Below are 11,380 nucleotides of genomic sequence, written 5' to 3'. Positions count from 1 at the left end.
GGTGAAGGAGGAGGGGTGTGAGGGGGGTGAGGGAGGTGAGGTGAGGGGAGGGGGAGGTGAGGGGAGGTGAGGGAGGGAGGCGGGTGGATGAGGGGAGGCAGGGTGAGGGGGTGGAGGGAGGTGAGGAGGCAGGGTGAGGGGGGTGAGGGGAGGTGAGGGGAGGTGCGGAAGGGAGGCGGGGTGAGGGAGGGGGGGTGGGAGAGGGAGGCAGGGTGAGGGGGTGAGGGGAGGTGAGGGAGGCAGGGTGAGGGGGGTGAGGGGAGGTGAGGGAGGCGGGGTGAGGGGGTGAGGGAGGGTGAGGGGGGGCAGGGTGAGGGGAGGTGCGGGAGGGAGGCGGGGTGAGGGAGGGGGGGTGAGGGGAGGGAGGCAGGGTGAGGGGGGGTGAGGAGAGGTGAGAGAGGGGGGCGGGGTGAGGGAGGGACTCGGGGTGTGGGGCAGATCGATACTCCTTGAGACATGGCTGCTCCTGCCCCCAGGCCTTGTAGAGGATAACAAGCCATTACTGAACCCCCCCTGACACACACTCACAGACACACACACTCACTCACACACACTCACACACATCACTCACACACACACACACACACACACACACACACACACACACACTCACACACACACACACACACAAGCACAGCACACGTACACAGTCTCTGCTCTCTGACTGAGCTAAGCACTGATCAGTGCCTGCTGTTGCAGGAAGTCTGATTGTGTGTGTGTGTGTGTGTGTGTGTGTGTGTGTGTGAGAGCGATAGAGAGTTCTTACTGCTACACTTCTTTTAAACTCCTTCTACCTGCGTGTGTGTTATGTTCTTACTCTGGCCCAGGGATTCAAACTATGTCACTCATTCATTCTGTTGGAAATGTCTCTGTTCATCCCTGCCTCCCTCAGCTTGTTTACATCCAGGCTGCGACAGTCTGAGTGACTGGACAAAGGTTCCGGTCTTGTGTGAAGGCATCCGAGGTGACGATCACTAATCACTGTGATGGTAGAACAACGGTCATAATCACAAGGACGCATCAGGGCTGTGCTGCAGTGGTTCAACCACAGTGTCCCGGCACTCTGATACCCCGAGGAGGACGTCTCTCCCTCAGCTTAGAGGCGGGAGTCCTCTCTCTTTTGTGTTTAGCAGCTCTCTTCTATAACAATTTGCATTTCTGGCCTGGCTTATGTCCCCAACCCCTCTTATAACTTAAGAACCTTTTGTTATTATGTTGGGGAATCTCTCCAACTTGAGGACTTAAAGCGGAGGGATTTCCCTGCCTTGCTCAGCGAGGAGCTTATGTTCTTTACTCCTGTGGACGTTGTGCTTTCTTTCACCGTCCAAATAATTAGGATTGTCCAGAACGATAACAAAAGGAAGTTGCTTGATTCAGACAAATGAGACAGATTCGCTCACTCACACACACACACCTACACACACACACATACAGCACAGTCCTAAGTCTTACTTTTGAAAGTGGAACCTCCCTCCCTTTCTCCTCTCTCTCTGACCTCCTCTTTTACCCCTCTCTCTCCCTCCCCTCTCTTTCTCTCTCCCCTTCTCTCTCTCCTCCCTCTCTCCTCCTCTCTTTATTAAGCGACCTGTCCACCCTGGCTTGCTGTCTGTCCCTGGAGGTGCTGTGTGTTAAATTCCATCATTAAAACCCATTACCAGCTTTTCAAACCTGCTGTAATTCCTGCTAACGACCTCATTTCCCTGTGAGTCGCTCGCGTCACTCAGCGCCTGGGCAGGAAGCCCGGCTTACGGTATCACTCTCCATATCCCCTCCTCCTCTCCAGCCTTCTCTCCCTCTCTTTGCTCTCTCTCTCCTTTACTCTCTCTCTCCTCCAAAAAACGAGGTTAGAGAAATCAATGACCTGCTGGAATGACAAGCCAAGGTGGCAAGGGACACTTTAGGAATGTGTGTGATAGAGAGTGTGTGTGTGTGTGTGTGTGTGATAGAGAGTGTGTGTGTGTGTGTGATAGAGAGCAGGTGTGTGTGTGATAGAGAGTGTGTGTGTGTGTGTGATAGAGTGTGTGTGTGTGTGTGATAGAGAGTGTGTGTGTGTGTGATAGAGAGCAGGTGTGTGTGTGATAGAGTGTGTGTGTGTGATAGAGAGTCTGTGCGTGTGTGTGATAGAGAGCAGGTGTGTGTGTGATAGAGAGAGAGGGTGTGTGTTTGTGTGCATGTGTGTCCAAAAGAAAGTGTGTGTGTTTCTGTGTGTGTATGTGTGTAAGGGGAGGGGGGGGCTGTTGCAATATATTCCAAGTGCCTTCCACTTAGGCCAGATCGACTGGGGGCCTGATTCTGATAGGAGGAGAGGAATGGAGGAAGGAAGGAGGGAGCAGTTAAGAGGAGGAAATAGCTGCTGTTTGACAAGAGGCCTCCACAAATCCCACCGCCATCCATCATGGCCGCCGGCCGGCCACTCTCAACACCTCATAATAGCATTCTGCATTTTCACACCACTTCCACTGCACTGGATTTCAGTAGATGTAGAGAGGGAGGGAGGGAGGGAGGAAGGGGAAGAGAAGATGGAGTGAGAGAAGGAGAGGAGGGGGTTGAAAGTGTAGAAAGGAACACAGGTTGCTTCTTTTCTTCCTTCCACCACTTTCTTTTCTGGTCTTCCTTCTTTTATTTCACTTCCCCTCCCCTCCCCTCCCCTCCCCTCCCCTCCCCTCCCCTCCCCTCCTCTCCTCTCCTCTCCTCTCCTCTCCTCTCCCCTCCCCTCCTCTCCTCTCCTCTCCTCTCTCCTCTCCTCTCTCCTTTCCTTTCCTTTCCTTTCCTTTCCTCTCCTCTCCTCTCCTCTCCTCTCCTCTCCTCTCCTCTCCTCTCCCCTCCCCTCCCCTCCCCTCCCCTCCCCTCCCCTCCCGTCCCCTCCTCTCCTCCTCACGTCCCCTCCTTCTCTCCCCTCCTCTCCTCTCTTCTCCTCCCCTACCCTCGTCGCCTCTCCCCTCCCCTCCTTTCCTCCTCTCTTTGTAAAATCGGTCTCTGAATTGGATAGGGGCCCTGGGGCATCTAGGCGCTGCTCTCTGCTTTTTTCCAGAGTGGATAATTGACTCCCTTCGCCTGGTAATTCATCGCTTGCATATGCCAGCTCATACATCAGTACGAGGGAAGCTGACGACCTCCCAACCTTGTCCTCACCCGCCCCCCCCTCCCGCCCCTCCCCCCAAACACACACACATACCAAACAGACTCCGACCTCACACACATTCACACCTGAACATTCCTACCACACCAACCACCATTCCTCTACAAACACAGATATAAATACTATGCCTCCCAGCATATCTCTGCCACACACACACACACACACACACACACACAGACACACACACACACACACAGACACACACACAGACACACACACACAGACACACACACAGACACACACACACAGACACACACACAGACACACACACACCCAAACTTCCCAGTATAGCTCTACCACACACACACACCTCCCAACATACCTCTTCCACACACACACACACTTCCTCCCTCTGCCTGTGAGCCAGCACTGGGACAGAGAGGACCGTGTGTGCTGGTGGAGGAGTTAGAATCTGGGATGACAAATGGGGTGTATTGTGGCATTATGAATGAATTATGCCTCCCAAATACCTTGAGCAGTGCGGACTGTCAGCTGGTATCTATACTAATCTGGGAGGAAATATGACTCTTTCCTCTTTAAAGAGGGTGGCAGGGATGCAGGCAGACAAGGAATTAATTGACCAATCAGGCCATTAGGAGGAAGCAGCACATGCAGAACCGCCCTGCGACAACGCCTCGTACATCACTGAACGACAAGCAGAGCTGGTCTTTTATCTTGTTGCTCTTTCTCTCTTTCATTATCCCTCTCTCTCTTTCTTTCTTTCTTTCTTTTTTTACTCTTGCTGTTTCTTGCTCTTTCACTCTCTCTTTTCTCTTTTTCTCTCTTCACCTTTTCTCTTTCTCTCTCTCTCTTTCTCACACGTTCTCTCTTTCACTCTTTCTTTTCTCCCTCTTGCTCCCTCTTTCACAATTTCTCTCTTCTCCTTTCTCTCTCTCTCTCTCTCTCTCTCTCTCTCTGTCTCTCTCTCTCTCTCTTTTGTAATATAACCCTGTCTCCAGATAGGGATTACAAAGGTGTGACCAGGGCGAGCTTGGTCTCTTCGTCGTGGGTGTCGGTGGAGGCGGTAATCTTCCTGGTCCGGTCTAGCCTCGCGCTCGCCCATTCCGCAATCCTGCTGTCATGGCTACCAGGAAACAAACACACCAGAGTTAGGCTACCTTGAACAGCGTGAAACAGCTTCTCTTCTGCATCACTGATTTAATTTGATGATTCTATTATATTCTATGATATATTGCTGCACATATTGTGTTATTTTATACATTTTGATTTGGAATGTAGTCAAGGCAACACACAAAACAACATGAATACAATTTCGAGGGATTTTAGGCCCTACTTGTAAACTGCGTACAATTCAGATGAACTCTTATGGATAGTATGAGGTAGCCTATAATCGCATGTTTGATTGCATGTTAAAGCAATCAAACTTTTGAGAAGTAGGCCTACAGCAGGCGTTATAGCGCTGTGAGTAGCAAGAGATTACTGGACAGCATGTTTTCTCAAATGTGAAGCACCTCCGCCCTCTAGTGGTGGAAGAGAGACACTGCCGGAATGAGACCTGGTCAAGGTGACAGTGTTGGAACCTTAACAGTAAACAGTAACCAGGGTTACCAGGCCCAGGCCGAGACTGACAATGACAGACCATTTTTGCTAAACATAGCTAACCAGAATAAAAGTTAAATAATTCCTAAATATATACGAACGGTTTGAAATGCAAAAACACAGCATGCTTGATTATCAATCCTTTGACTACAACAGCGAAATCATTATAGCCTAGATTTTTTTACTGTAATCCCTTTAGATTTTAAGAAACACGAAAGAAACAAGTGTGGTTGAGATGTCTTTGTTTACGAAAATGGAGGAAACCCAGACATACATTTTATTTCCACATAGGCCTACATTTTATTTCTACTGACCTAAAATTTCCAAATGAAACGGACCAAGACCGGAGGCCTTGATTGAGCGAAACCACGAGTTTCACACTCCGGTCACGGTCGTTAGAAAACCTGTCAAAGTTATGCAGTGGGCTTGGCAGATTTCGGATCACTGTTTCGATTGAATGAGTGGCAATTTAACGGATGCAAATGACTTAGTGGAACTCTGTGGGTGGCGAGTAACAAACGTCCAGAGTCATTAATGTGAAAGATTTCTACTTAGAAATTCTCCATGCATCGCTTAATCGGTAGGTTAGTTTGTCATAAGGTACATTCCGCAGTCCGTTTGCGCGCGCTTCATCATCGTCTCGCGCCAGTCTTTTGTATTCTACCCCTCCAGGAGTCGCGGTTTCGCACGCTCTCAGACGAGCCAATCAGCGGCCGTCTGCCGGTGTGGAACGCGTCTAGTTCAAGGTCTCGTTGCTATGTCCTCAGGCCCGTTCACATGACAGGTGAGTTTGCATAACTTCCTGCAGGTGGTTATGTATTATAATGTTTTTAAATGTTTATTACAGCAATAGTTATCTTTCTAGGAATTATAGATTTGCAGTTTTTTGTGTCAAGAAGGTGACTGACAAACCTTGAAATGCTGACACTCAACTAGAGATGTTTCCTAGGTAATAGGAACGGCTATGCCGAACGAAAGTGAAGTGGGCGCTTATCGTGCATAATATTTAACAACAATCCAGTCTAATCCCACTAAAGCATAAAGCTACATGCATGTAGAAACGGAGCAAAATGTCATATTATCCGGCTTCAGTGTGCTGACTTCTCAAGTTAAACTTCACATTCTGTCCACGGGGCTATAGGGAAAGGACAACCTAGGCTCGTCTACTAGTTTCGGTCTCTAATTTGCCCTGATTTAATCATTTTCACTCTGAATGGGACCTTTGATTAATCAATGTAGCTCGTTTCTCACCTCTAGTTCTGCTAGCTAGCAGTCTCTCAGCTGGCTACTGGCACCGCCTCCTAACAACGGCCCGGCCAATCAGAATATATGATTTCTGTTGCTGATCTCTATTCAGCCATTCGGCGTCCAGAAATATCCTGGCTAATTAGCATGTGTCCAATGGTGTTCTACATGCAAATAGTTTTTTGTTCTTGGGAATTTTATGAGACTACCCGAGTCGAGAGGAGTCAGTTTACCCGTGAACGACAATCGAAGTACAGTATTGAGAATTTTGACCGCTCGAAACGAACCGGCGATAACATTTTTGACCGTCAATGGTGGATTTGGAGTTTATGTGCAAGATGACATTTGAAGATCTAACTGGGGATATTTCTGCAGAAAGGTAAATTGCGCTTTTAGTAAATTGGTATTCTCTCAGGAAATCGGTAGCTTTTTCTTGCGAACTGGGATCCCTGCTACAGAACTGGCTGGCTATCTTTAGCGAGGTGGATGAGTCCGTGCATTAGATATGCGCTATACTTGGACTTGGTGAACACGTACTGTGGTCAGCTCTATTTGTAGCATAAAACCTTTGCAAATATACAGTACATGTAGCTGATATACATGTTAGCTAATATCAGCATGTCCTTATTGAGCTTTTTGCAACTTTCGACAAAAGAAGGTTACGCCAGCTTTTCTGTTGAGCTCACGAGACGCATGGTGAGCGAGTCTATTCTGCACTGTATAGACAGAACAATAACGTTACGCACCGGTGTCAGGTAAACTTTCTGAAAAGCTTACTTACTTACTTAAGATATTATTTGGAAGATCGGTAGATTTGACAACATCCTATTTTTTTCAACTATAGAATGAACTAGAGAAAGACATGCATTAAAACATGAATAAGAAGTTAGTCCGGTTTCAGCTTGCAAATCGGTCAGTTGGGTTCACTTCGGTCGCTAGCCTGACGTTGCTAGCTTGAATTGCTAGCGACTGTAGTAGGATTACTTAATGGTCGTTAGGTATCGTAGGCTAGTCCTGACTTGCTACTTGCAAGAATTCGATTATTGACCATGGATGAACTTATATATGAACCATCATTTTTCTGTTTCAGAATGGACTCAGTGGCGAAAGCTTTGGAGGAGGTTCTCAGTTCTGCATTACCACAAGGTTGCATCACTGTCGGCGTGTACGAGGCAGCAAAGTCGTTGAATGTGTAAGTATCGGTCACGACTGGCCTACACTAAGTTCGAATTTTCTATCAACATAGAATCAGAAAATGAAACGAACACAACTGAATTCATATACTAATGATGTGTGGTTTTCCTCCCTCCAGCGATCCGGATAACGTGGTTCTGTGCGTGCTGGCTACGGACGACGAGGACGTGAAGGATGTGGCGCTTCAGATCCACTTCACGCTTATACAGGCGTTCTGTTGCGAGAACGACATTAACATCCTGCGGGTCAACAACACCCACCGCCTGGCCGAGATACTAGGGGGAGGCAAGCAGGGAGGAGAGCCCCTGGACCTGCACTGTGTCCTGGTAACTGTAAGTATCCTCTCTTTCCCCTATTTTAATGCGCCTTTTTGTGTTTTTATCACTACATGATGTGTTGTCAGGCTTATGCATTATAGCTGGTAAGGACACAAGTCTATAAGTCTAGGATGCAGTGGTTTCAGACATCACAATGCACAAGAGGGCATGTGATGTTCCTCTCAAGTCCCCCCCCCCCACACACACACACGCACACACTGTTTTAGTGCTGCATGTGAGTTTCAGTGGTGGAGGGGAGGAACTAGCCAGAACATGCCCAGATCACGTTGTAATCATTGACTCACTGAGTCACTCTCTCCCACATGAATTCTGTGCAGTTTCAACACTGGAAATAACAAAAGCATAAATGCACAATCATGCCCTGTCAACTTAGGGAGGGACACTTCGGAGCAAATTCCTAGCGTGCTGATCTTACATGGCAAATTTATTTCAATAAAAAAAATATGCGCATTCTTCCAGTGTTACGTAGCAGAGATCTTTCTATATCAGGCTGTGTTCTCATTCCTGTCTCCCCTCTCCTCTCCCCCCTCTCCTCCCCCTTTCCCCTCCTCAGAGCCCCCACTCCTCAACCTGGAAGGACCCAGCCCTGAGCAAGGTGAACCGCTTCTGCAGGGAAAGCCGCTGCATGGACCAGTGGGTTCCCTTCATCAACCTCCCAGAGAGATGAGCTCCGGAACCAGAACCACCATCTAGAACCTGGACCTGGACCAGGCCGGGACTGGAACAACTCTGCACCCCGGGGAGAGGGGCTCCCTGACGGACTCTACCCCAGAGTACAGCGCCCCCTACCTCCCAGAGGGGTGGGGGGGTTAAAACGACAAAAGAAGAAAAAAGGAAAGGAACGTCGATTCGAAGGGAGGAGTAAAAAGTGACGTCCTCCAGGACGGCTGCAGTTGGGTATTCAAGCGCCATGGCAACCAAAGTGTCACCATGATGACAAGGGACATTTTTTTTTTTTTTTTAAGTGTCCGGGCATCAGGAACGTTTTTTTTTTTTTTTTTTTACGGAGTCCGTGCTGTTTTATAAAAAAAACAACTAAATGTGACGTTAAAAACAAACTTGTGCCGGAGGGGGAAATCATGTGTGGAAGCTGGGAGTCGCCACTTCACCTTCGGTTCAGAGCACAGGTGTGTCCTAACAGGTGTGCCCTAACAGGTGTGTCCAGAGCACCAGAGGGCCACTATGCATTAACTGGGAAACAGAGCACTTGTCGAAACACTGGGTGTTTTTAGGATTATTCATTTTTATATATATATATATTATTATTATTATTATTCTCCATTCACACTGTTGATATTGTCAGTTCTTGTCATGATTATTTAAACCGGGAGAGATAAAGGGAACGGAAACGTCATCCAATGACAGGAAAGATATGAAGACACAGAATACATTCAATGTTTCCAATTTGACATTTGTTTATTTGAACTTTTGCCAGTCGTTTATTTTATTTTCAAGTAAAAGGTTGTGAATACTTTTGTTGTGAATACTGGTTCATTTTATTTACAGTTTTAAGTTATTTCCTATGATATTTAAGTGTATTTATGTTTAACATTTTCTACCATTATCTTGCAGCGATCTCTTTGCAAACACATGTATTATTGTGGTCAATAAAAATAAGTATTTTTTGGAGTTGGAACTCAATTGTCACTCATATTTCTGGAAGTGTAACAAAGCCTAGTGACCCTTGACCTTCCTGCTGCAGAGTGATCACATACAGGTCAGTGGGGTCACACTGGCCTCTGTGACACACACTCATTCTGCTGGGGGACAAAAGCCCCCTCTCCTGTTGCCTGGTAGTTCTGCTGTATCAGCAGGGCTGAGTTCATTCATGTGGAGATCCTCTATCCTCCCTCTCTACTCTCGCCTCTCCTCCCTCTCATCTATCCTCCCTCTCTACTCTCGCCTCTCCTTCCTCCCTTTCTCATCTGTCCTCCATATCACTCCTTCATCCTCCATCCTCCCATTTCCTCTGCTCCAGCTGCAGAAAGACACAACAGATAGCCCTTAGCTGTAGATATTATTCAGACTCAGAGCAGTGGCAAGCTCCATAGAAACGGGTGAAGCTCTCTGCCCGATGCAGAGATCTATAGAGCAACACAGAGCAACATCCCTCCACATTGCAACTGTATCGAGAGCTGTTGTAAGATACAAGCAAGCAGGGGGGATTTCATGCTTATTGCACCGATTGCAATGTGTTGCGTTACACAAGCAGAATGCTGAGAGAGATAATGCAGTTCCCTTTGTCCCAGTTCAGCACCTGCTGATGAGCTCAGCTGTGGGGGTGGAGGGGCACAGGGGAGGGTGGGTGAGGCAGAGGGAGGGTGAGGGAGGGTGAGGGAGTTTAGCTTTGAAGCTGCTGGAGCTGGCTGGCTGGGGGAGGCAGGTAGTGTAAGGGAGTGGGGGGCAGAGATAGAGGGAATGTGAGGAGGGAGGGAGGGTGAGGCAGAGAGAGAGAGGAGGGAGAGAGGGAAAGGGCGAGCACTGAGCTGGGTCGGCTGGGGCCGGCTGGGTGGGGAGTTACCCTCCCTCCCTCCTCCCTTCATGGCAGCAGGAAGGGAGGAGGGAGGGTGGGAGGAGAGAGAGAGGGTGCGCGTGACTGCAGTCGGGAATTTCTCAGTTTCTTATGCATGCTGTGAAGTTGTGTAAGCCACCCGCCACCCCTCCTCCTATTGTGTGACATGCCCACAGATGACGCTGGCCGCCTGGTGTCGAGGGTTGATGATGTCGGAGCCGAAGCAAAGAAGGTATTCCCCTCGTGACTCAGTGTTGTGTTACGAAAATAGAGCAGAGAGCCGAGAGATTATCTCAACCCAACCCTTCCTGAACAATAAGGATAGAATACTCCACATTAAACTATGCCAAGTTAATTGTCGTCTTCTCAACGACCAAAGTTCAACCAAAGGCATTTCTACTATTTGGACATGAATCACTGGCCAACCCTTTTCTTTCTTGAACTGGTTTCAGACTTACAGACACCTTGGACTTACAGCAACAGATTCAGTTAGTCAGCAACAGTCTGACAGCTGGTTAGTTGGTCAGTCAGATTCACTGAGTGAGTCAGATTCATTCAGCTGGTCAGTTCTTTAGAGTCAGTTAGTTAGTTAGAGGGAGGAGGAGGGGGGAGAGAGGGAGAAAGCATAAGCGGAAATCCCGGGGGGGACAGGGGGGACACGACCCCCCCATCCTGGGAAAAATATGATTTGTCCCCCCCAATAAATCACTGTAAACATAAGGACATTTCAATAATATTAATAATATACATTTAACATATTGCAATGTATTACAGCAATAATTTTGGTGTCCCCCTCAGGAATTGCTTGAGAAAATGTCATAATTGTCCCCCCCAAAATTGATAGCAGATTTTCGCCACTGGAAGAGAGAGAGGGTGGAGAGAGAAAAGAAAACAGGAAATGACATCGTGAGGATATAGCTGGTTTAAGAAATTCTCCTGTACCCCTCCTGTACCCCTCCTGCACCCCTCCTGCAGCCCTCCTGTACCCAACCTGTACCCCTCCTGCACCCCTCCTGTACCCCTCCTGTACCCCTCCTGTACCCCTCCTGCACCCCTCCTGTACCCCTCCTGTACCCCTCCTGCACCCCTCCTGTACCCCTCCTGTACCCCTCCTGCACCCCTCCTGCACTCCTCCTGCACCCCTCCTGTACCCCTCCTGCACTCCTCCTGCATTCCTCCTGTACCCCTCCTGCACCCCTCCTGTACCCCTCCTGCACCCCTCCTGCACTCCTCCTGTACCCCTCCTGTACCCCTCCTGCACCCCTCCTGCAGTCCTCCTGTACCCCTCCTGTACCCCCTGCCACTCTCCCTACATCTCACCTCCCCTCTCCGCAGCCCTTTCCCTGCCCCCCCACATCAGCACATTCCTGTGTTCTGACAGGGTATGTGCCC

The 11,380-nt window shown here is 48.7% G+C and overlaps 1 protein-coding gene across 1 annotated transcript; it reads left to right on the top strand.

Annotated features, from left to right (window-relative positions):
• Positions 1-6,181: 6,181 nt before the first annotated feature.
• gadd45aa (growth arrest and DNA-damage-inducible, alpha, a) lies at positions 6,182-9,105 on the top strand. Its single transcript, XM_067252794.1, has 4 exons — positions 6,182-6,323; positions 7,035-7,136; positions 7,257-7,470; positions 8,030-9,105. Exons 1-4 carry the CDS (start codon positions 6,256-6,258, stop codon positions 8,141-8,143), a joined length of 498 nt encoding a protein of 165 aa, XP_067108895.1. The 5' UTR covers positions 6,182-6,255; the 3' UTR covers positions 8,144-9,105.
• Positions 9,106-11,380: the final 2,275 nt, after the last annotated feature.

This window comes from Osmerus mordax, chromosome 16 (assembly GCF_038355195.1).
Source record: "Osmerus mordax isolate fOsmMor3 chromosome 16, fOsmMor3.pri, whole genome shotgun sequence".
NCBI lineage: Eukaryota > Metazoa > Chordata > Actinopteri > Osmeriformes > Osmeridae > Osmerus > Osmerus mordax.
Note: the sequence above shows the minus strand (reverse complement) of the source record. Positions and strands in the feature narration are given on the sequence as shown.

Bases quoted from the DNA above. Each gene is read 5' to 3' on its own strand.
- gadd45aa (XM_067252794.1), top strand. From the start codon at position 6,256: ATGGTGGATTTGGAGTTTATGTGCAAGATGACATTTGAAGATCTAACT. The intron at 6,324-7,034 runs GTAAATTGCGCT...TTTCTGTTTCAG, and splicing joins GGGGATATTTCTGCAGAAAG to AATGGACTCAGTGGCGAAAG. The intron at 7,137-7,256 runs GTAAGTATCGGT...TCCTCCCTCCAG, and splicing joins GCAGCAAAGTCGTTGAATGT to CGATCCGGATAACGTGGTTC.